This window comes from Paroedura picta, chromosome 13, assembly GCF_049243985.1.
Source record: "Paroedura picta isolate Pp20150507F chromosome 13, Ppicta_v3.0, whole genome shotgun sequence".
Taxonomy (NCBI): Eukaryota; Metazoa; Chordata; class Lepidosauria; order Squamata; family Gekkonidae; genus Paroedura; species Paroedura picta.
Genome location: NC_135381.1, coordinates 34,314,815 through 34,338,689, shown reverse-complemented (window position 1 = coordinate 34,338,689; position 23,875 = coordinate 34,314,815). Strand labels below are relative to the sequence as shown.

The window sequence follows — 23,875 nt, the reverse complement described above, 5'->3', positions numbered from 1 at the left end:
ACCCATGTTACAGTTTTCCTGAGCAACAGTCCCCAAATCATTTAGTCTGTACAATGTATGTCAACCGTAGTCCTGTAAATGTCCTCCAGATTTATTTTTGCAATCAATGTTTTTACTCACCTGCCTGCTAGCATGTAGGTATTATTAGCTGTTTGTGGCCTCCTAATGAGAGAACTTTGGCAAAGTTTCCTTGCCTGATCAGCTGGACAGGATCTTCACAAGCGACCAAGTGAATTGTTACTTAGAGGCTGAACAGCAGTAAACTGACTGCTCCTTAGAAAAAGATTTGTTCAAGGCATGAGCTTTCCAGTGCAAGCACTCTTGCTTGCACTCAAAAGCTCATGCCTTGAATAAATCTTTGTTGGTCTTAAAGGTGCTACCGGATTCTGATTGTATTGTGCTACTTCAGACCAACACAGCTACCCATTTAAATCTATTCCTTAGAAAAGGAATTCTTCCGTGTGAATTATTCTGCCAGCCATAGTCACTGATATATATAATTATAATAATCTGTCGCAGCATAAAACAGGTCTTGATGGCGATTTACATACTGACAAACACATTGTGTTCAGATTTTGTTGCTATCTTTATAGGCTGAGGCAGTAGTATGATTTCCTGAGAGTCTCCTCCTACCGTGAATGCATCTTTGTTCCTATCGCTGTACATTTAATAGTGGTGTAAGGCAACAGGTATTCATTTTGGATAGTTTTGAATATGAAACAGGTTCATCAGTCCAAGGCCCTCGAGCTTGGTGTGCCACTAAAAGAAAGGGAAGTCATGGCGGGAAGGCAGGCAGCTGCAAGTTACTGGCCAAATGTTTCACTGTTCTACAGATGTGACTGGGGGAAGGTATAGAAAAGACTACGATTCAAATAAGTGATCTCATTTTTCCACCAGGAGAAATTCTAGAGGTGAAATGCCACAGTATGTGGAGACAGGCAATACCGAAGGGCAGCTTTTGGGCCTGAAGTGAAGAATGACTTTTAACCATAAGCCCAACTGGTACTTTACAGGCAGCAAAAGACACAAATGACTTTGAGAACTGATATGTGATATACTCTAATGAATTTTTTTTAAACCACATATATTAAGTCTGCAACAATTGTTACTACTGTAGGTACTGCCAAGCTGCACCCAAAAAAGTAACAGTTAAAACAGTTAACACTTGAACATTTTAAAGTTAATGTTTTAAGGCCACCCACCACATGTCTTTACATTCAAAAATTGGCAGGGCACTGTTATTGCCAGGATTAGACCCCTGTACCCAGAGCAATAGTTATGCTCTCGTGAGGCAGCCTTGCTCCTGAGCTTAAACATAACCATACAAAGGCAAGTTGTACTTATTTTGATGATGCAGCCATGTGTTGGTTTTCAAGTTCCCCCTGTTCTTATGAGCTGCCTTCTGTCGAGATGCCCCAGGAATCAGAGTCAAAAGTGGAAGGAAAACAAAACCTCTTCCTCATTCACTCCTGCCTCTGGCTGGGAACCCTTTCAACTTTCAATATGCCCAAAGGCTTATTTGCCCCATTATCAGAGCGTTGGCCTTTTCCGCCTTTTCGGCAGTATACGCTCCCTATCATCAAACACTTCCGTACTACAGGCATTCCCAAAGGCTGTTTTCACAGTTCAGGAGGGCTGACTGCAAGAATTCCTCAAAACCCCACTCAGGCATAGGGGAGAAGTGGGGTGGTTCTTTGGTGCCTGATGGACGTGGCTTCTTCCAATTCCCTCTGAGCTCTTTATGGAAGCCCAGAGGGAAGGGATACAGCCGACAATGCTGATGAGGCCAGGTGAGATGACAGCAGTCAGCAATAGTGTGAACGAACTATCTCATTTGGTCCAAGCAGGTTACCAGTTAAAGGGTTTGTAGGTCAGGAAAGTCTTCTCAAGTACTTCAGGGTTACCCATGAGCGATTCAAGTGGTCGAGTTGTGTGGAAGAGCACCAAGGCTGGTTTGTTGTCTGAGCCAATGGTCCATTCGTTTTCAGCAGCTCTGGTCTTCCTCCACATTTGCCTTTTCTGTCCCCTCTTTGAGCATGTCCTCTGATTCCAAAAGGGGCTGGTGAAGGCAGGATGGGTTCTTGGCCCCCTTTCTCCAAGAAGCTGCCAGCACATCTGTTTGGCCACGTCTCAGGAACAGAGGCAGCAGGTCTGCAGTGAAGGGAACGTCTCTAAAAGCGTGCAGAAGGAAGATGCCAAGCACTATGGTGAGGAAGCCGCTGATTGTGCCAATGATGTTCATCAGAACCATGTGCTCCCATTCCTTGAATAGGATGGCTGAACAGGTCATAACAGCGGTAGTGAAGAGAACGTAGTAGATGGGAGTCACCACAGAGGTGTTGAAGATGTCCAAGGCCTTGTTCAGGTAGTTGATCTGGATGCTGATGCAGATCACAAGGCACACCAAGAGGATCCAGCCCAATGGTTCTTTCCATACATCCTCCCCAACGAACAGCTGTTTGATGGCAATGCCCAAGCCTTTGACGGACGATACGGAGAGCGAACCGATGGCAGAACAGACCAGAACGTACACCAAGATGTTGCTGTGTCCGTAGCGAGGCCCGGCCACAAAGATGAGAAGAGCAGAGCTTACCAGCACACACACAGCAAACACAATGAATCCTGGGAAGAGGGAGAAATCATTAAAGACATTTGGCATCTTAGGGACTGTTTATTGGCTAGGTGGTGTCTGGTGCGGTAACCCCAGCTTTCCTGGGTTAGGGATTTATTCAGAAGGCCAAAATCCCAAAATTACCAGACCTCAATGAGATTTCCCTCACCCAGGTTTATTCTTTCATTCCAAGTGAATCAAAACCTGCTGCCTCAATAGGCAGGGCCTACCAAAACTGTTCTACTTTATTCTAACACAGACAACTGCCTAATACTGAATGAGACCCATTGCCCAGATCAGCAGTGCATCTCCAGGGTCTCGCGCTGAGATCTTTCACATCACCTCCTACCAGATCCTTTTAACTGGAAATGCCAGGATCTTGGGACCTTCTGCATGCCAAGCAGATATTCTGCCAGCAAGCCACAGCCCCTCTCCAACTGTCTTATAAAAGCTCAACCACTATGCAGAACTGAAAGATATTTTGTTTCCTCTACGGCTAAGTGGTGGAGGAAAGTGCCATCCAGCCACAACTGACTTATAGCAACCCAGTAGGTTTTCAAGGTAAATAAGGAATAGGTAGCTGCCTAACCAGGGCTGATCTTGCCCAGCTTTTGAGATGTGATGCAATTAGCCTAGCCTGGCCCATCCAGGTCAGGTCTTACAGCTAAATACCATAATAATAATACACATCCAGAATGGATTGGGAGGACCTCTGGTAACACTTCGGGCAAGCAGGTGTTACACAAGAAAATAGTGCACATGCCTCATTGATGCCTCATTCTTCCTCCTAGCTCTAGCAAAGGGATTTCACTTTTTTTTTCTTAGTGAGATCTGCCCATTTGCTTATTGGAATCTTCATATTGTGAGCCCTGTCATTTATCCTCACTAGCCTTGCCTAGCCTGATTTTGCCAGGGCTGGGTAAGCTAAGGAGGGTAAGTACTTGGATGGGAGACCACAAAGGAAGAACATGGATGCTGTACAGAGGCAGGAAACAGCAACCCACCTCTGCTCATCTCTTATTTATTTATTAGATTTATATACCGCCTTCCCTGAAGGCTTGCTTTGAAAACCCCATGACACTGGAGTTATCAAGAGTAGGATGCCGCTTGACAACATACAATTATTATATTAATTCCATCAGCATACCAAGATGTCAGTGCCATCAGCGTATTAAGGTTTTCTCCACTTACACAGGATGATTCCCAATTGAAAAACTCGAAAAATCTGCTTTACAAGCTTTATAGTACTTGAAAAAGCAAATTTAGGTTGCCCTCTGAGCCTCAGCAGCTTGCAGAGTAAACATTTGGGAACCTCTCCCCTCCCCTTTTACCCTGGATACCTGTGGGGCAAGTCAATTCACTATACCTGGATCATTAAATAGTTACACAATCTAGAACATTTTTTTGGGGGGTGGGAGGGAACCACAGTCTGTTCCTAGCCAAAGTCCATTTGGGTGCTCCAATATAAGATATTATCAAATTTGAAAGGCTCTAGTCTAAATTTCTTCAGGCACTCCTCCAATTCCCACGCTGTGTCACCAGCTCTATGGTGTGTCTGGCAATGGGAATGTTAACGGTTAAAGATAAAATATTCCTGTCAGCAATTGTGGCTGAAATTAACCCACAATTCACAGGGTATGGCTTCTTTAACCCTGAATGACAACTTCCAATCATCTTGGACTGAGGCTGTCAAGAGTGAACTCCAAATTCTGGGCTTTTCCACACTTTTCCTATCTAAATTAGCTTATGATCAAGCTGCATCATTAGTTGAGCAGTGGATACTGAACAAGCAATGCTAACTGGACCTGAGTAAAGCTCCCAACATTTTGGCCCCAGTTAAAATGAAATATGTTCTGGCCCTTGCCACTTATCTGTCTCAGCTAGTAATAAATAAAGAAGGGCATTTACCCTTGCAAGATGCTCAGTCTTGCCCTCAGTCTTGCCCTCAGCTCTAATACAGCTTTGCTATAAGAACATCCCACTCACACTGAGAATGCATTACGGTGGGAGTGGCCAAACTGAAACAAGAGCACAAACTGTTCCTATGCCCTTATGCAGGGACTGCCCTTATGCAGCTTATGCAGACATTCGTGACAATTTGATTGCATCACTACTCAAAAGGTTTCCAGAACATTGGAACGCAGATCGAGCAAAGAAGCTACTAAATGATGAGGACCCGCCCCCGCCCCCCCAAGTGACAACTCAGCTGGCTAAGTTTTGTGCCACTGCAATAAAAATCCGATGCTCTAAAGCAGGGGTAGTCAACCTGTGGTCCTCCAGATTAGCGATCCCCAACCTGTGGGCCGCAGACCACATGTGGTCCTTCGACTAATTGGAGGTGGGCCCCGAAGGACGCCTCCCCCCCCCCCCCGGGCCCTTTACAACACACTTCAGGTGTCATTGTCTCCCATCACTCCCGGATGGGACTATCTCGTTGCAGAGAAACAAGCTCAGGGTTCCCATTGATTTGTCATTGTCATGAGTTAAAATTACCATGAAAATAAAATGTTCCTTATGTTCATTGTTGTGGCGTGTCTGTATCTTATTTTGAAGGGATGTTTAAACATTACCATAGCGATCAGGGAGCGTTAGGGCAGTGGCTGAGAGTAGAGGAGTAAACTACCCCCCCCCCACCGGGCCTCAGTAAAAGGCATTGAGTGGTCCCCGGCGTTGAATGGTCCCCGGTGATAAAAAGGTTGGGGACCACTGCTCCAGATGTCCACGGGCTACAATTCCCATGAGCCCCTGCCAGCAAACGCTGGCAGGGGCTCATGGGAATTGTAGTCCATGGACATCTGGAGGACCACAGGTTGACTACCCCTGCTCTAAAGTAATATAGCTTTAAATGTTAAGTTTGTTTTAGGATCTGTTTTAATTGTATTAAATGACCACACTGATTTGGTCTCATGATTCTGTTTATAATTTGAACAACTAATAAAGTTTGATTGACTAACCCAAGTCCAATGGAGTCAGTGGACTTACAGAAGTCTATAACTCCGCTTCGCATTGCCTAGGTCTCCAATGGCTCAAGCAGTTCATTAAACTATCCATATGGGCCCCAGCGCTCAAGAAACAAGCTCTTCTACAGAGTTTGGCTTGGGTCCCGTGGTAAAATTGTATTGACCGAACAGATCTCCACGGCAGTCCAAAATGTTTTCTGAAATGCTGCTCTTAGGAGACGGAAGACCGCTGCAAAAAGCTTGAGAGTAACAAACAGCTGGCAGTGATCTCAAGGGTCATCTAGTCCAACCCGCTCCACAATACAGGACATTCACAGCCCCCCCCCCCCCCCGCCATTCCCCCAGTGACCCATGTTCTATGTCCCTGAAGAAGGGGAAAAAAACTTCAGGATCCTGCACCAATCTGGCCTGGAGGAAAATTCCTTCCTGACCCCATAGTGGTGATTGGCATTACTCCCCCCCTTCCCCGGCACATAAGTCATAAAGTGAGCATTGTTATCAGATGTCCAGCAAGCCTAGCCTCTGCAAGTCTGAGAAGCTGCTAGCCTGCAAGTAGGAAAGATAAAGAAAATTTCACTCCTGTAAAACAATATTTTTTATGGGATCCAACCCTTAGATCAAAATTAGTACTTTCCTCATTCAACAATCACCTCCAATCATTTTTCAACCCTGCAGTGTGCTTCATTGCTATGTTATAAGAACTCAAAATGTCGTCAATCCAGAGGAACAAGAAATGTCCTCTTGACTGGAATCAAGTAATGACATTTGACTGCTGTATCATTTCTGTTTCCCAAACAAACTATTCTCCTCTTGCAAATTCTGTGTTCATGTCCGTGTTCCAGTACCTGGATCTTTCAATTTCTCTGCCATTGACTGCAGGCTGGAGACCTCTTCCTCCTGCGGGGCATGGATCACCATGACCGTAGAGCCCAAAATACACAGAATACAGCCGATCTTGCCGTGGACGTTTAGACGCTCATTTAGGAAGTAGGAGGCTAAAACTGCACTGTAATAAAATATGCAAAGGTTTAAGGAAGGCTGGAAGGTGTACAGAATCAGCTACTGTCCAAAAAAATTGTCTGATCACGTTGTGCTTACCTGACTAAAACACTTAGTGCTCCCAGAGGCGTTACCAGTGTTGCCGGGGCAAAGGCATATGCAGCAAAATTGGCAGCTTCCCCAATTCCCACTGAAAGAGACAAGCACTGCATGACGAAGAGAGAAAATGTCCCCCACACAGTAAATGTCGCCTTAAAAGCAAGCAGACTCCTCTCCAGACAATTAGGCAGAGAAGGCTGTTTAATTATTTTTTAACTAGGGGATAATCAATGTTTTATCAATGCAGGTTATTAATTTGTCACAAATGACTGAGAACACGTCTCTGTAGCCTGGGAGACCTTGAAGGGTTTTGCTGTGGGCTGGTAGTTTTGCACTGGAAATACTCACTGGACAGCAATCCTGCCCACCACAGCCATTCTCGCAGGTATGCATGGCCTCCAAGACCTGCGGAAAAACCAAAAGGAACTGAAGGGGAGGTTCAAATGAAGCTAAGCCTGGGAAAATATTTCAAACTCCTAGGAATCTTCACAGGGTAACCTCTGGGATCCCCCCCCCCCCATGACCTCCAGAATCTGTCAGTTTCAGTAATAAATGTTGACATTACCTGCTCGGACACAGCCCCTGCCACTCAGCTTGAGAAGCCCCTTCTTCTTTAGGATGAAACTCCCTCCAATGAACAGGCTGGAGCTGAGGGCCAGGCCCAGCCCGATGTAGAAGTCAGAATGTCCTGATGAAGGCTCCATCCCGGACACCTCGAGTTTCAACAGAGAGATCAGATTTAAGGTGGTTGTTCTAAATTAGAGTTGCAAGGAGATGTGCTGACTGGCTCTAAACCTCTCTTAGCATTCACATCCTTGTGTCCTACACACTTTTATCCGGGAATTGGTCACACTCATCTGTCACACTAGTGGGATTCCCAAAGCAGAAGGGACTTTTCTATGGTACCATGTCAGAGGTCCAGTGTTTCATGTCTACTCTTCTACACAGATGGGATAAATTTGTTCCATCCTCTACAAACCATGGTTTGTTTTCATTCATTCATTCATTCATTCATTCATTCATTCATTCATTCATTCATTCATTCATTCATTCATTCATTCATTCATTCATTCATTCATATATATGCCGCCATTCCCAGAAATTCTGGCTCACAGCTGTTTACAACATATACAATAAAATCACAATTCATAAAAACAGCAACCCAATAAAACATCTAAATATTACACAATCCCAAGATAGTGGTAACAATTAATACATCCAGACCTCTAATGCTATGGAATTAGATGGTGGAGAAGCTGAGGATGGACATGCTTAAGGGTAATTCCTGCCAGTCTAGTACCTGAGCATGGCAACTGGGGTGGGGGTGGGAGTGTCTAATTTCCCCAGTACTTGTTGTGCTCGGCCTCAACCAAACCTCTGTTGGAAGAGCTCCATCTTGCAGGCCCTGCGGAACTGAGAGAGTTCCAACAGGGTCTGCAGCTCTTCTGGGAGCTCATTCCACCAGATGGGCCAGGACCAGAAAGGCCCTGGCCCTGGTCGAGGCCAAGTTTGTTTCCTGGGGGCCTGGGACTATCAGCAAATTCATACCCACAGAGCAAAGCGGGGGGCATAAGGAGGTAAGCGGTCCCGTAGACAAGTAGGACCCAAGCCGCGTATAGCCTTAAAGGTCAAACCAAGATCTTGATCCAGAAACACACTGGCAACCATGCAATTGCCTCAGCAATGGCTGGACATGTCCTCCAAGATGAATTAGTGAGGACCTACGCAACTGCATTCTGCTATAATCTCCAGGTCAAGGACAAGGGTAGGCCCTTGTAGAGCGAGTTAGTATAACATCACATGGACATGTTACTTCTACCATACTATCATTCATTGTTTTAAATGAGTCATGGTTCCCCATCTACCCCATAATGGTTCCCCATCTACCTTTTTTCAGTATCTGCTGTAGCTGATTCCAATCTACACAAGAGACCAGTGAATGTCATGTATTGTGTACACATCTAAGAACGAGTCAATGCCTGAATTCACTTTTTAAATCACTTTCCAGGATAAGTGTGCATGCTTAAATCACACGTTCATCCCTGCAAGTGTACAAGGAAATACTCCACAGGCACACAAAGAAAAATCATGCGTTTGCGCATACCCTATAATTTATGTACAAGAGTATCTTGGCATTGGGATTATTGTGGCAGTTTAATTAATTCAGAGTGAAAAGATGGGTGCGGCTTCATGTTGCGATGCCTGGAAACTAGTCAGGGGTGGGCAAACGGTGGCCTTCCAGATGTCCCTGGACTACAATTCCCATGATCCACTGCCAACAAATGCTCATGGGAACTGTAGCCTATTGCTTGTTTTATGTTGTTTTTACCTTATTGGTTTTAATGTTGCGAGTTGGCACAAGACCCTTCTTGCTAAGTGACAGCTAAAAAAAAAGTTTAATTTAACAAACCTGTTTTCTTGGTAAACACTTTAGTGTCACAAACACAGGGCTAGGGCCAGGCTGAGTCCCATGCAAATGAGTCCCCTCCAGACACCCTGCCACGACTGAACAAATTTGACCTCCCCTGCGTTGTTGTCATTCATGTTGAGCTGAAACTGTTACCGACATACTTTGATGTTCTACTGAAAACTGTCTAATGCTGCAGATCGTTTAACGTTCCATGTACATTTTCGCAATGCTCCAGGGGAACCGCCCAGAGCCGCAAAGCATGCGCGGTATACAAATCCAAATCAATATAAATACCAATAAAAACAAACAAAACAAATAAATTATCGTTCCATTGGGACTTCCTAGAAGCAAATCCAGCTCGAAGCAAACCACGGTCTCCTCCCAGGCCACAGAGCCAATAAAGCGGCTCCTTGCGCGGTTGCCTACCTGCAAGGGGGTTGCACGTGGTTTCCAGAGAGGAGAGATCCGCTCCCCCCAAAACACCCGGGCTTCCTCAGCCTGGAGTTGGCAACCCTCCGGAGTGATTCGGTTGTCAGCGGCTGGCCTGGGTCTCCTCGTCCTCCTCCCGGGCCAGGGCGACGCTTGGTCCCGGCGGCGGGCAAAGGCGAGAAGGGGCTCCGGTACTCGGCTGTGGCGTCCCCGGGCACCTCTCGGCCTCAGCGCCTGCCTGCCTACCTGCCTGCCTGCTTGCCTGGCCGCCCACCCGGCCACGGCGCCGCCCGTTCCGCTTCCGCCGCGTCAGGCCGGGCCGCCCGGCTGCTTCTCCCGGCGGCGGTCGGTGAGTCACGGGAAGGCGGGCGGAGGGGAGGGGATGGGGAGGTAGGCCCCTGATTAGGCCTCGCCCGGCCCCATGCAGAATGGGCCAAATATCCCCCAAATATCCCCCGAAGCGCAGAAAGGCCCTCGCCTTCCCTCCGCCCCCGTTCAGGCCCTTTCTCTGGTCGCCCCTCCCGGTGAGGCCTCGTCTCCAGGCGGCAGAGAGACGCTGCTCGGGAGGAAATGGCTGCTTTGGACGGGGGACTCTTAAGGCCTTGTGCCCCGCGGAGGTCCCCAGCCCCCTAGGGCAGGGGTCGTCAACCTGTGGTCCTCCAGATGTCCATGGACTACAATCCCCATGAGCCCCTGCCAGCTGGCAGGGGCTCATGGGGATTGTAGTCCATGGACATCTGGAGGACCACAGGTTGACGACCCCTGCCCTAGAGGTTTCCCAACCTGGATCTGGTAACCCTACGCCAGGGGTTCTCCACCTTGCTAATGCCATGAACCTTTAATACCTCATGTTGTGGTGACCCCCAACCGTAAAATGAGGCAAGGGTTCTTTCACAGAAATTAAACTGAAACTGACGAATGGTATGAAGATCCATTGTTCAGGATTGCATATAAATTGGGTTTTTTTTCCCCCAGGGTTTCTTAGTTTATTTCTGCCTCTTGCTCTTTTTCACTGCTCCAGGCAGGTGAATGCTGTATTTCAATCTACCCTGCAATGTTGTTGTGTAGATGCCCCCCCTTCCCCCTCAGCCAAGCTGGGGGGACCTGGTAAACCTGCTCTGCAAATCCTCTCCGTTTTACTCTTACTTGCATCCTTGGTGGGAGGACTCTGTGGCTCTGTACCCCCCACCCACCCCCGTCCTCTGACCTTCCCCGGCTCCATCCCCACATCTCTAGTTTCCCAACCTGGAACTGGCAGCCCTCCTGCCTCCAAAAACTGTGTGTGTGAGAGTCTCCCATTCCCACAACACCAGAGGTGTCTTGCTGGATCAGAACAGGCCTAGCATCCTGTCTTAGACAGTAGCCAACAGATGGGACAGAGGCCTTCCCTGATGTTGCGATCCCCATCTCGGAAGTGAAGTAGGGTCACTCCTGGCCCTGCTTAGGAGTTGGGGGTGGGAGACCACCCAGGTAGTCTGGGGTGTATGCCTGACAGAGGCAAGCAATGACAAACCCATCTCTGTAAGTTTCTTGCCTGGGAAACCTCAGCTCTCACTGAAGGGTATGGATGCCAGCCTCCAGGCAGGATTGGGATCCCCTGGAATTATGGCTGATCTCCAGACTATGGAGATCACGTCCCCTGGAGGGTGGTCTCTTTGGCATTGGACCCCACCGAAGTCCCTGACCTTCCCAGATTCCAGCTCCAAATCTGGATCTGGCAACTATAATCCTCCATCCCCCACTGGTGGCCAGATGAGACCTGGTAGCTGTACTTGAGGGTGTTGATGTTACCTCCTCGTAGCACTGGGTTTCTGAGATGTATGGCTGTTGGGTGTGGAGGTGGCCGCTGAATCTATCCTACAGCCTTCTGTGCTAGTGGCCATCCTTATATCTGTGGCATGGGAAGGAAGAAAGATGTAAGCACATTTTTGCCTGCCGAAAGTCCTGCGTTCAAACTCTGGTTTGAGCCTGATTTAAAAATAAAAAGATGACAGCAGGGTTGGGAAAGACCTTCAGGCCTCAGAGAGCCACTGACAGAGTAGATAATATAGTTTTGGATAGATGGGGTAGTCAACCTGTGGTCCTCCAGATGTTCATGAACTACAATTCCCATGAGCCCCTGCCAGCGTTTGCTGGCAGGGGCTCATGGGAATTGTAGTTCATGAACATCTGGAGGACCACAGGTTGACTACGCCTGAAGGCACATTCTGGAAGGATTCGGACTGGATGCTTCAAATTCAGATACAAATTCCTGACCTGACTTAATTGGCATCTTGTGTAAGAATTACCAGGTATGTTCTTTTCTTGTAAAAGACTCTTTGCAAGAAAAGAACTTGGTTAGTATAGTATCTCAGAGCAATGAGTTGTGAAAATCCTTGGTTCATATATCTCTGCCACAAGCTGCTTGGGTGGCTTTAGGCAAGAGATTCAGCTTTCTGCCTCATTCCTTAAAAGATGCTGTACTGACCTTTCTTGCAAGACCGATTGTATGAAGGAGACTGTATATGAAGTCCTTGGGATAATATTTTGCATTTAAAAGAGTGCTTCAGAGAATTCAAAGTACTTCTATGACTGTCTGCCTGTTTGCTAGCAGTTAGGCTTAGTGGGTGCACACTGATGATGAGCAATGGATGAGGATTCTTGAGGAAATATCTTTTTATAGAGAGATAAGCTGGGAGGGAGCGTGATACGGAGTAAGAAATACCCTTATATGTATTTGGCACCTTGTTCAGAAGAATAATGATTGGGGTGTTTGATCTCCCTTGAGTAACAGAATGCTTCACTTAAAGTCACTTTTCTTTACCCCCTTTTTTTTTGTTTAACTGAATCTTTTTCTGCATTTATGTTTAGTTTTTTTGAATGGTACAAGTTTTTATAAACGTTTGCGTGAAGCAAAGAAGAGGAAAGATGGCATCCACAAGTAATGCATTTGTTTCTTTTATGTTTCTCTGGTGCTGGGTCTGTGGCTCTCTCTAGAAGAAGGAATAGGCTGGTCTCTAATGCAAAGATTATTGCTGCTTTTCTGAAGTAATTAAAAGGAGAACTGCAAGCTTTGGGGGCAGGGTTGGGGTGGATGAATTAGAAAACTTGCTGAGGTTATGTGATCTGAGACAGCAGCAGCTGCTGCATGTCCAAATGTGATATCCATGTAACGAAAGCTGTGAAATCAATGAGTTTGGGATGTAACTCTGCTTAGGTGAAAAACATGACAAAAAATCTTGCTGTATCAGATGGGTAGTTCATCTACTCCAGCATTCTTTTTCACACATTACCCAGCCACATGTCCTGGAGGGCCAACAGAACATGGGGGACGAGGCCCTCTCCTGCTGATGTCTTCTGGCACAGTTTCAGAGGTTTACTGCCTCTGGAAGTAGAAGTTCTCTCTTTACTCACTGTGGCTGATGGCCATTGATGGACCCCACTCCTAACTCCCCTTTAAAGCCATCGATGCTCATGGCCATCACAGCCTCAGTAACACCCTTGATTTATTAAGGCCAACCAAACCATGCATCCCATTAGTCAAGTTGTAAGGTGATCTTCCTTAAAGCCGACGGGGAGATGGACTCTTTATTGAAGGGTGCTTGTCGGCTCAGAGGTTGTCAGCAGATCCAGGCTGCAGTCCTAAGAGTATGTTCCTGTGAGTTAAGTCCAAGGAACAACATGAGACTTACTTTTGAGAAGACCTGCTTAGGATTTGTTCCCCCAGTCTCCTGCCATTCCTTGCTTAGCAGATCAACACTTTATGTGCGCCAGTCATGGCAGGCTCCCTACCCCAATGGCTGCATTCTCCTTATGCTTCCAGTTGTGATGTTACCCTGTACGGTTGGTATAACTTTTGTGATGTTGAAGTCTGTGATCGCACCTGAACTTCTAAGCTGCTGATCATACCTTATTTGAAAGAGCTGGGTATAGCTTTTACAAAAGCTGGGCAGTCTTGAAGTGCAAAGTCTTGAAGCTGCAAAAGTGCTACATGTGAAACCACAAGACATTGCAGAGGAAGCCAATGCATATGCAGGGATTGCTTTCTCTGTTAGTCTTACATGCAGTTGTGGGTGACTTCAGCAAGTTCTCGAGTTCCCTCAAATAAGGTGTTTGTGGGCAAAGTATTTTAGCGTGCAACTCTTCTGCAACTTCTGGCAAGGAGAAGGCCAGAGTCTGTATTGTTAGGCCATTGTATAACCATGCCATTTCACCTTTTGTTTTCTGGACACAAGAACAAAAGATGAGCAAAAACAAGGACGATGCGCCCTACGAATTGGAGAGCCAGTTTGTACTCCGACTGCCTCCGGTAAGGGACCCTTATAATAAATACTGTTTAAAACACTGCGCTATTCTGGTGCCAAAGAAGTACAGCTGAGTAGCATGATCTAACATTGCCTCTTTCACACATGTGGTCCCTTTCGTCTAAGGAATATGCTTCTACTGTACGAAGGGCTGTCCAGTCCGGTAGCGTCGGCCTGAAGGACCGGCTCACCATTGAGTTGCATGGTAAGGAAATGAGAACTTAGATCTTTTGTCTCTTTGGCCTTGTATCTCATACCAAATTCCGCAGCTCAAGTACCCAGGCTTAGGATGCCATTCCTGGGCCTCCTTGTCCCACATTCTAAGGAGCCCAGAAGGACTGTTCTGTGTGTTGCTTCCTTACCACTCTAAGCTGGGAAAGGATAGAAGATGATACTGTAAAAACAATATAGTAATGTGCTTTAAGTCCTGTCAAGTCACATCCAATTTTGGCAACCTTATAGGGTTTTCTTGTGGCGCAGAGTGGTAAGGCAGCAGACATGCAGTCTGAAGGCTCTGCCTGTGAGGCTGGGAGTTCAATCCCAGCAGCCGGCTCAAGGTTGACTCAGCCTTTCGAGGTCGGTAAAATGAGTACCCAGCTTGCTGGGGGGTAAACGGTAATGACTGGGGAAGGCACTGGCAAACCACCCCGTATTGAGTCTGCCATGAAAACGCTAGAGGGCGTCACCCCAAGGGTCAGACATGACCCAGTGCTTGCATGGGGGATACCTTTACCTTTACCTATAGGGTTTTCAAGGTAGGAGACATTCAGATGTGGCTTGCCATTGCCTGCCTTTGCATAGTGATCTTGGGCTTCTTTGGTAGCTTCCCATCCAGCTCCTAACCAGGATCAACCCTGCTTATTTTCCAAGTTCTGACAAGGTCAGGTTAGCCTGGATTATCCATAATAAAAATGGTTATTGTTCTCAATTGGTAGCTATGTGCACAATTGAACAGGAGTCTGGTAGCACCTTGAACACTAACAAAGCTAATTCCACTATAAACTTCCATGAGTGAGAGCTCACTTTATTAGATGCATACGAGTGTCCATCCAGAGCATTGAAATTTACACTTAAGATTCAAACAACAGAAAGGATTGGGAGAGTATGGAAAGAGGAATTAGTCCATTCAGAGTCCTAAGAACCACTTCCAACTGCTGGTAGATAGATTGGGCAGGATGAGAACCTATGTAATGTTAAAATACAGATACAAGATACATTAAGCAGATTCAGCAGGGGAATACAAAGACCATACAAGAATACCTCTGAATTAATTAACATCATTAATGAACATAAAGTTCAGTAGCACTTTAGAGACCTTTGTCTCATGAACAATGCCTCGATGCTTGAAAGCTTCTACCCTGAAACTCTTGTTCTTTGAGATGCTCTGGGATTCAAATCTAGCTCTTCTACTGCGGACCAACACGGCTGCCCTCTGTTAAAAGTGGCTCATACTGAGACATGAGCACCTTTAGTGAGTGAGATAGCCCAAAGCCTTGTGCAAGCTTGGTAGCTGTTCATCAGGAAGAGATATCTTTTCTCTCCTAGCTGCTTTAAGACCAACAAAAATTTATTCAAGCTTTCCGGTGCAAGCACTCTTCCTCAGACTAACTCAGAAGAGTGCTTGCACTCGAAAGCTCACGCCTTGAATAAATCTTCATTGGTCTTAAAGGTGCCACGGGACTCTGATTTTGTTTTGTTGTGCTGCTTCAGACCAACACGGCTACCCACTTGAATCTCTCTTAGATGGAGATGGAAGGAACATAAGCGTTCTTACTTTGCTAGCTCTGTGCTGTAAAGTTTCATAAATACCCGGCAGTTCAAGATACCATTGTGAGTGGGTAATGGAAAAGGCTCAGCTGGGTTTCCTGTCTTCTGCAGCAGATGGGCGCCATGGGATTGTGCGTGTCGACCGTGTCCCGTTAGCTGCCAAGCTGGTGGATTTGCCTTGTACCATAGAGAGCCTAAAAACCATCGATAAGAAAACATTCTATAAGACAGCAGACGTTTGTCAGGTAGGTGTGATCAAAGGCTCTTATTCTTGAACCTCCCCACTGCATCTTGGGTGACGTTCCTTTAGATTGAATGGCATTCTGTCCTCCATCAGACGTCCATGCTAATAATAATTAAAAATAATAAAAATAAAGGCTCAGGGAGGATAACAACATATATAAAAACAATCATAAAATAACAGCAATTGATATATTAAAATGATTGATGTAATTTCTTACTGATTAGCTGTGTTGTAAAACATTCTATCCTACCCTGCGGCATAGAAAATTATTTATTTTGTGAAAATGAATTGATTGCTGGTAGGTGTGACGGTGGCTGACTGCTAGAGCACCTGCTTTCACACAAAAGGTCCCAGCTTTGATTTCCTGGTGTCTCCCAGTTTAAAGAATCAGTGGTTGATGCTGAAGACCCTAGCGCAGGGGTAGTCAAACTGCGGTCCTCCAGATGTCCACGGACTACAATTCCCATGAGCCCCTGCCAGGGGCTCATGGGAATTGTAGTCCATGGACATCTGGAGGGCTGCAGTTTGACTACCCCATGCCCTAGCGAGTCTATGCAGCTCAGAATCAACAAGGCTGACACTGCTAGATTAATGTTCCGTCTCAGTCTAAGGCAGCTTCAGGGTTCATGCGTCTGTGGGTTGGATGACTGCTGATACAGTTTTTAATAAAGCGTTTGGTGTATCTGGAAACTTCCATATATCTGTTGTTATCCCTTTTGTATTTGCCGGGGGGTTTCAGATGCTTGTGTGCACTGTGGATGGTGAATTGTACCCCCCTTTGGAAGAGCCAGCTGCAAGTACAGACCCCAGAGCCAACAAGAAGAAGGACAAGGATCGGGAGAAGAAGTTCATTTGGAACCATGGCAGTGAGTAGAGGAGCCTTCGCCCTGTCCCTTTCTCCAATTCAGTCCTTTCCAGTGATCCTGAAAAGGCCTAGAGAACGCTTAGCAATGATGCCCAAGGGGCCACCCACTCACCTCTGTTCATTTCTGCAGAGATGAATGCTGGCTTTGTTCCCCCTCTTCAGAGGGAGCCTGTGCCCATTCTCTTCTGTCTTGCTGGCTAGCAGGGCAAGAGAAGCAGGACAGTCTCTTTCGTTATTCATGCGTCCTCTTTGTCTCCTACTCTCCTTTTTGCCCAACTGATTTGCTGCTTTGTTCCAGTCACTCTCCCATTGAAGAATGTAAGGAAGAGGCGGTTCAGAAAGACAGCCAAGAAGAAGGTAAGTTCTGTCTTAGCCTCTACCTGGTGGAATGAGCTCCCAGAGGAAACCCGTTCCCTGTCTGAGCTATCACAGTTCCACAGGGCCTGCAGAATTGAGTTCTTCCACCGGACATATGGTCGAGGCCAATGATAACTTCGTCTGGGCCCCCAGCACCCTCTCTTACCGAGATAAACCCATTCTATGGGATGGCGATTGTGACCCCATCTGAACATGTTATGTCATGATTGCTGATGTTATGATTGTCGATAGGATTGTCAAACGTATACTGTTACTCATTTAATGTTTTCTGTAAACTGCCCAGAGCCGCAAAGGAGGGCAGTACATAAATACAAATTAAGTAAATAAATAAAAATAAAGTATGTTTGAGGCGTGGCTGGCAGCCAGGAGGGCTGTCTTTTGTTGCTGTTAAATATCTGGCTTTTCCCTCTTTCCCCCTCTCTGGCCCAGTACATCGAGTCCCCTGATGTGGAGAAGGAAGTGAAGCGCCTGCTAAGCACAGATGCCGAAGCTGTCAGTGTCCGTATCCTTTCTTAAAACCTAAACCTATGTGGGATTGGTCCTACATAGACTTTCCTTACCTTTCCCAGATGGTAAGACGCACACCTCCTAGCATGTCCAGTCTGAGTCGCCCAGTTTTGCTTTTGGATTCAATCAAAGACCATCAAATTAAATCCTCATTAATTTATCATAAAACAGTTGCCTACATCAAGGCAATTTCTTCAATTCAATGAAAATGCAAGAATGTTCAAAAGATCAAATTAGAACATTTATTCTGGTAATTATCTCTTCCGTTTTGGTTGTGAGCAGGAGAGAGGAAAGGGAAAGAGCATATTGGGAACCAGCTCTATGGACCTAGAGAAGGGAGACATTCCATGGGGAGCAAAAGATGTTATCGTTCCTACACTGAAACTCTTGACTTTTTCCCCATTCTGCAGCTCAATTCTGACCAAATTGAAATTTTTTTGAGCATTCTGGTGGAAGGCTTACACTAGAAAGAGATTTGACAATAGGTCTCCTTAGCTTAGCATAAGGGAGGCCTGATTTGATTGGGCACCAGTAATACATAGAGAAGATTAGCACTGAAGGTGATGGCAGGTAAATATAGCTTCAGGTAATAGCTGAAGACTGTATTTAAGCATGTAAGCATGTAAGCATGTAATACTGTATTTGTCAAATGTGGGCAGCAAAGAAAGAGGAGTTAATTAGTCCAAAGAGAAAAATGTGGGTGGAAGATCAAAACATTTATTTATGTGGCCAGTTTAATGTGGTTTCTGACTTGCCGAAGAACATTGCCCTAGAATCATGAGTTCCATTCCCACTGAACAGGTTTTTCTTTGACTCTTCTGTACCTGCTGTCAGGCTGGGAAATTATTGCAGAAGATGAAACAAAAGAAGCAGACCACCATGGTTCTCTCACAGGCTTGGATATTTCTTCCCCAGGGATGTCCGGACACAAGCAGGGCCATGGGTCATCAGGTAGGTTGGCTTTCTTCCATCTAGTTGTCAAAGCCTGCAGTCCTTTGCAGAAAGGTCACGTGCTAATTCTAGATGCTTCTGTAGAGATAGCTGAACTTAAACCATAATCCCTGGGTGAAAATGCTGTCCCAGCCTTTTCCCAAGAATCATAGGACAGTCTACCTATGGGTTCCTTCTCCCATTTTATCCTGTGGGACAGGTAGAGTCTGATTTAGGTGAGAAAGCACAACTGCCCAGTGATCACCCAGCAAGCTTCATGGGTGAGTGGGGGTTTGAACCCAGGTCCCCGCCACTCCCGAAGCCGGCTCTTGGCAGGTTACAGACTTAAAACCCCATTAAAGACATAAAAACCCAACATGGTGGAAAACCCACTCCCGACCCCCACTATCAGAGGGGGGGAGGGGAAGGAGGTAAGATGTAATACTCATACCTGGAGGGGAGGCATAGATCTACCTTGCTGACCCCAGCCTCAACCATAAACCTGGCGGAAGAGATCCATTTTACAGGCCCTGCAGAATGCCATAAGCTCCCGCAGGGTTTGTAGCTCACCCAGAAGCTAATTCCACCAGGTTGAGGCCAGGACCGAAAAGGCCCTGGCCCTGGTTGAGGCTAGGCATGTTTCCCTGGGGCCAGGAACGACCAATACCTTTGCGAGGGCCATAGGGCATTAGGCAGTCCCGTAGGTATGTGGGTCCCAACCCGCGTAAGGCCATGACACACACTTCTCTTCAATAACCTGTAGTTCATTTTGCCAAACTGACTTCTAAGTCTAGAATAGTTTGCTCTTAGACCCCTGAAGTTGAACTGGGGCCAAAACATACAGGCAGAGGACCTGAGTGGATGAAATTGCAGCGTTTAGCAGCCTTTATGAGGCTGGAATTTATAGTTGCATTAAAACATCGTTAACCATCTCTATTTCCCCCCCCCCCCCCCTTTGCTGCATAACTAAGTAGAGCACGATGAACTCAGAGAGATATTTAATGACATCAGCAGCAGTAGCGAAGATGACGAGAGGGATCACCATGACGATGAAGACCTGAACATCATGGACACAGAAGAAGATCTGGAGAGGAGATTGCAGGGCAAGCTGAACGAGTCAGATGGGCTGCAGCAGGAAAATGAAGGGGCCAACCAGATAGGTGAGCAGTTCAAGAGTGGCTTTGGTGGGAGATGATTTGAGGCAGTGGCTTCTGCAAGGATATGCAGTGAAACACATGGCTTATTTCACTGGAGAGGCCAACTGCTGCACTCTCCCTTCCAGCCCTGGGAATCCAGAAGCAGATCGACAGTCTGAAAGACAAGCTTCAAGAGACCCAGGAGCGCCGAAAGCGCCAAGAAGATCTTATTATGAGGGTCGAGAACCTGGCTCTCAAGGTGAGTCCAAAGTCCACTCAGCTAAGATCTGGGAAGGTTTATAACTTTGAGCAGTCTAGTTAAGCAGATGGAGGTCCCCGTATAGTCAGAAAGTCCTGCTTGAAATGGTGCCTTATAAACAGAAAGGCATCTGATTCAGCAGAAGAATGATGTCACAGATAGCCAGGATGTCCTCAATAACTCGGGTTCACTTCCTGTTCTTCATTAGGGAAATTCCAAAAGTGAATGAACAATTGGATTGTAAGGGGAACAAGACAACACTTTGCTGTTTCATCTTACTCTCTAGCATGTTAGGCTTGTGGAAGCCTTATGGTCAGATTGTGCAAACTGCATGGACTGTACTTCCTTCTCTCTTTTTTATTATTCTGCCTTTGGTGCTTTGGCATATTATTTGGTGACCAACTCATTGCTCCTTTTGTGTTTTGGATTTTACGGTTTTTATGCTGATTCTGCTACTGCTCAGTGTTTCTAGATTATAATGTGTTCTTTTCTCTTTTTTGGTTTCTAGTTTTATGAGCTACCCTGAGCACTGTGTTTGTGGGAAAAGTGGGATAGACATTTTCAAAATAAATTAACAGCCCTTTTTTCTGGAGAGCCCATCATGGTCTTGTGGTTAAGAGTGGTAGACTCTGATCTGGAGAACCAGGTTTGGTTCCCCACTCCTCCACATGCAGCCAGCTTTACCATCAAGAAACCATTATATGTAGGCATGTTCTTCTCAAAGACCAACATCTCAAAACAATAAAGATGCAGACCCCCCCCCCCCAAGAGTTGGGAAGCAAGCAAAATGTGTATGAATAGTATGTATGTATATTCTTCTTCAGTGAGTACCCAGCTTGCTGGGGGGTAAACGGTAATGACTGGGGAAGGCACTGGCAAAACCACCCCATATTGAGTCTGCCAAGAAAACATTAGAGGGCGTCACCCCAAGGGTCAGACATGACTCAGTGCTTGCACAGAGCATACCTTTACCTTTTTATATTCTTCTAACAATCCAAAATTCTTTCGAGAGTCAGCATCGTGTAGTTGTTAAGAGCGGCAGCCTCTAATTTGGAGAGCTGGATTTGATTCCCCATACTTCCTACACATGCATCGAGCTGGGTGATCTTGAGCTATTCACAGTCCTGTTAGATCTGTTCTCACACAGCAGTCTCTCTCAGAGCTCTCCAGATTAGAGGCCACCACTACACCATACTGGCTCTCGAAATAATTGTGTGGGGAGAGAGAGGGAAAGGGGTTTGCAAGTCAATTTGGGACTACTTTGGGAAGTGGAAAGTGGGGGTCAGCGCAAGCAAAGAGACCTTGCTGTGCATCCTGTCTTCTAAAAATAATTGTGTTGTCATGTAGAGGAGGGGGAGTCAACCTGTGGTCCTCCAGATGTCCATGGACTACAATTCCCATGAGCCCCTGCCAGCAAATGCTGGCAGGGGCTCATGGGAATTGTAGTCCATGGACATCTGGAGGACCACAGGTTGACTGCCCCTGCTGTAGAGGGTATCAACAACAATGGTCATGTTTTCTTATTTTTGCCAGACCCGGCTCCAAGCAGTGGTGGATGAGTTCAAACAGCAAGAAGAGCGTGAGAAGCAGGAGGTAGGCTGTTCATACCTGCGAAGCTGGAATGGAAAAGGGAATGGGATCAGCTTGGCAAAATATGTCATCAGTGTATCAAAGTGTCCCACCATGTTTTGGTCCTCATCAGGGAACGGATCTGCTGTGTTTGTTAATCTAGAAAATTACCAGGATATGCTACATACCGTTGCTTAAAATCTCTTAAATTGAGATGTTCTTGGATCACCTGGCCTTTCATTCCTTTTGTGTCCTTGATGTCTCCTTTCTCTGTCTAGAAGCATTCAGAGTCCAGTAGCACCTTTAAGACCAACAAAGATTTATTCAAGGCGTGAGCTTTCGTGTCTGAGGAAGAGTGCTTGCAGTCGAAAGCTCACGCCTTGAATAAATCTTTGTTGGTCTTAAAGGTGCTCCTGGACTCTGATTTTATTCAGACCAACACGGCTACCCATTTGAATTTAGCAGCCTTCAGTTACGGGAACTAGTCTTGCAATCACTTGGGCTCACATGTTCCCTGCCTGCCTCCTCCTGCATTCCACTGCAGCTGTACTTCCTGACCTGCAGCAAACCATAGTTTGTTAATGTCAAAACCACAAACTTTTGTTGTTTTTTCCTTGCCTACTGGGTTGGATTGCAGCTTGTCTCAAACCAGGAAGTCTTCAGTAGCACATGGGAGTGCACAAACCTAAGAACTTTCTGAAAGTTTTATAATAACTAGACCTAGCTTGTCATGATGTCTGAATGTGGCTTGTGCGCTAATCTTAAAATTCATTGGGGCCTCCCTGCTTTACAGTGGAGCCTTTTACCATTCCTTTTATCCGATCTTGGCTTCCCCAGGCTAGGATAGATTTTGCCCTAAATGTAGAGTTTGCCCAGGCACCCCTTTCAGTATCCAACAGAGTGTTTCAGAGAGGCTCTGCTATGTCTCTTTACAATGCAGCCACAAGAAGTATTATGCCTTCCTGTGTCTGTCGATTTAAGATGTAACTCTGCTTCAGACTGCCACATTAAATGCCCCTTGCAGCCCTGAAGGCTAGCTGATGATTGAGCTGTTTTCCTGTTAGAGGACAGCTTAGGACTGAAAATCTACTTTTTGTCCTTTGAGGAGGTGACACTGTGCTGGTGGTGAGTGGCTGATTATAGGGAGAAAAATTGGGGAAGGCATAGCACAGTTGGGGAATTGCCCCTGCTTCTGAGTGCATGAGAGGTGTGTGGGATGGATGTGTGTCTCTCTCACGTTCAGCACTGATGGTGGAAAGGTGGGACAGGTCTTAAAGTAAGGTTTTGGATGCAGCCACAACAGTCTCTGGATCTTGAATATTAAGCCCTAGCAATACCATCCTTGTCTCACTCCCTCTGTTCTTTTTCTCTGCAGCTGGCCTCTCTTCAGGAACAGTTGGAAGCCCTTATGGAGAAGTAAGGCTGCACCTGGAAAAAAAACCCTCCCCAATTAGCAGCACCAGAAAGTTCTGGAACCTTCCTTTGAACTAAAGATTGCCCATTTGAAGCAACAGGAATTGAGTTGTTATCTTGAGTAGGGCAGGGGTAGTCAACCTGTGGTCCTCCAGATGTTCATGAACTACAATTCCCAGCATTTGCTGGCAGGGGCTCATGGGAATTATAGTTCATGAACATCTGGAGGACCACAGGTTGACTACCCCTGCTCTAGGGGATATACCCCGGGGAGCATGCCTTGCCCCTTATCAATAAACACACTTTTGCAAAAGAAGATGCGTGGCTTTAACTAACCTTACACTGGTATAATCCATATTCCGCTGTGCAAAATAAACGTGAGTAAAGTTGTGTGTATTCAAGTTCCCTGTGTTTTTTCAACACCATATCATTACGAAGTGTAGTGAAGAGAAGCGGGAGAAACACCCACAGTGACCCCAATTTCATGCCCAAGGGATCCTGCCCCCCCCCAAAGAAATTTGGAGGAAATTCACTTATCATCCCACAGGTAAGATCAGCAATTTCCAGGTATGCAAAGAAGAGCCCCTGGAAATAAACACTGGCACATCCCTTCCTGCCCACCCAACTCACAATCTGCCGAAGTTCATAAAATCAGCATTTCAGTCAGATGACTATCTAGCCTCTGCTTACAACACCACCTCCCAAGGAATCCTGTTCCACTGAGGAACCACTCTAACTTTCAGGAACTTCTTCCGGATGTTTAGCTGAAAACCTTTGAATTAATACCAACCCATTGGTTCTGGTCTGACCTTTTGGGGGCAACAAAAAAAAACTCCACTCCATCTTCTATATGACAGCCCCTCAAGTACTCGATGTTTATCATATCACCTTTTAGCTGCCTCAACCTTTCCTCATATGACTTGGTCTCCAAACCCCTCACCATCTCCGCAGCCCTCCTCTGGACATGCTCCAGTTTCTCCAGGTATTTATTCAGTTGTGGTGCCCAAAACTGAACG

At 46.2% G+C, this 23,875-nt stretch overlaps 2 protein-coding genes across 8 annotated transcripts; one reads left to right on the top strand and one right to left on the bottom strand.

Moving 5' to 3' along the window:
* Positions 1-571: 571 nt before the first annotated feature.
* On the bottom strand, positions 572-9,734 carry LOC143823195 (magnesium transporter NIPA2-like). The gene is made up of 6 exons (XM_077309246.1): positions 9,506-9,734; positions 7,235-7,382; positions 7,018-7,074; positions 6,670-6,760; positions 6,417-6,577; positions 572-2,622 (listed from the first exon to the last, which is right to left on the bottom strand). Exons 2-6 carry the CDS (start codon positions 7,371-7,373, stop codon positions 1,985-1,987), a joined length of 1,086 nt encoding a protein of 361 aa, XP_077165361.1. The 5' UTR covers positions 7,374-7,382; positions 9,506-9,734; the 3' UTR covers positions 572-1,984.
* TAF7L (TATA-box binding protein associated factor 7 like) lies at positions 9,691-23,255 on the top strand. 7 transcript variants are annotated; one of them, XR_013226407.1, is made up of 14 exons: positions 9,732-9,857; positions 12,359-12,428; positions 13,723-13,796; positions 13,918-13,996; positions 15,670-15,803; positions 16,542-16,668; positions 16,966-17,024; positions 17,475-17,547; positions 18,387-18,503; positions 19,454-19,642; positions 19,765-19,877; positions 21,411-21,470; positions 22,822-22,967; positions 23,096-23,255. XR_013226407.1 is itself a non-coding variant. In XM_077309244.1 (13 exons), exons 2-13 carry the CDS (start codon positions 12,368-12,370, stop codon positions 22,864-22,866), a joined length of 1,128 nt encoding a protein of 375 aa, XP_077165359.1. In that variant the 5' UTR covers positions 9,730-9,857; positions 12,359-12,367; the 3' UTR covers positions 22,867-23,255. The 7 variants fall into 7 exon arrangements, 6 of the variants coding, with proteins under 6 accessions (XP_077165360.1, XP_077165359.1, XP_077165354.1 ...); XM_077309244.1 differs by having other exon boundaries at positions 9,730-9,857; positions 15,673-15,803; positions 22,822-23,255; XM_077309239.1 differs by having other exon boundaries at positions 22,822-23,255.
* Positions 23,256-23,875: the final 620 nt, after the last annotated feature.

Excerpts from the sequence above, each read along its gene's own strand:
- LOC143823195 (XM_077309246.1), bottom strand. The coding sequence starts at position 7,373 with ATGGAGCCTTCATCAGGACATTCTGACTTCTACATCGGGCTGGGCCTG. Across the intron at positions 7,075-7,234 it reads CAGGGGCTGTGTCCGAGCAG|GTCTTGGAGGCCATGCATAC; the intron begins GTAATGTCAACA and ends GTTTTTCCGCAG. Across the intron at positions 6,761-7,017 it reads GTGGGCAGGATTGCTGTCCA|TGGGAATTGGGGAAGCTGCC; the intron begins GTGAGTATTTCC and ends TGTCTCTTTCAG.
- TAF7L (XM_077309239.1), top strand. The coding sequence starts at position 12,368 with ATGGTACAAGTTTTTATAAACGTTTGCGTGAAGCAAAGAAGAGGAAAG. Across the intron at positions 13,797-13,917 it reads TTGTACTCCGACTGCCTCCG|GAATATGCTTCTACTGTACG; the intron begins GTAAGGGACCCT and ends CTTTCGTCTAAG. Across the intron at positions 19,878-21,410 it reads TCGAGAACCTGGCTCTCAAG|ACCCGGCTCCAAGCAGTGGT; the intron begins GTGAGTCCAAAG and ends TATTTTTGCCAG.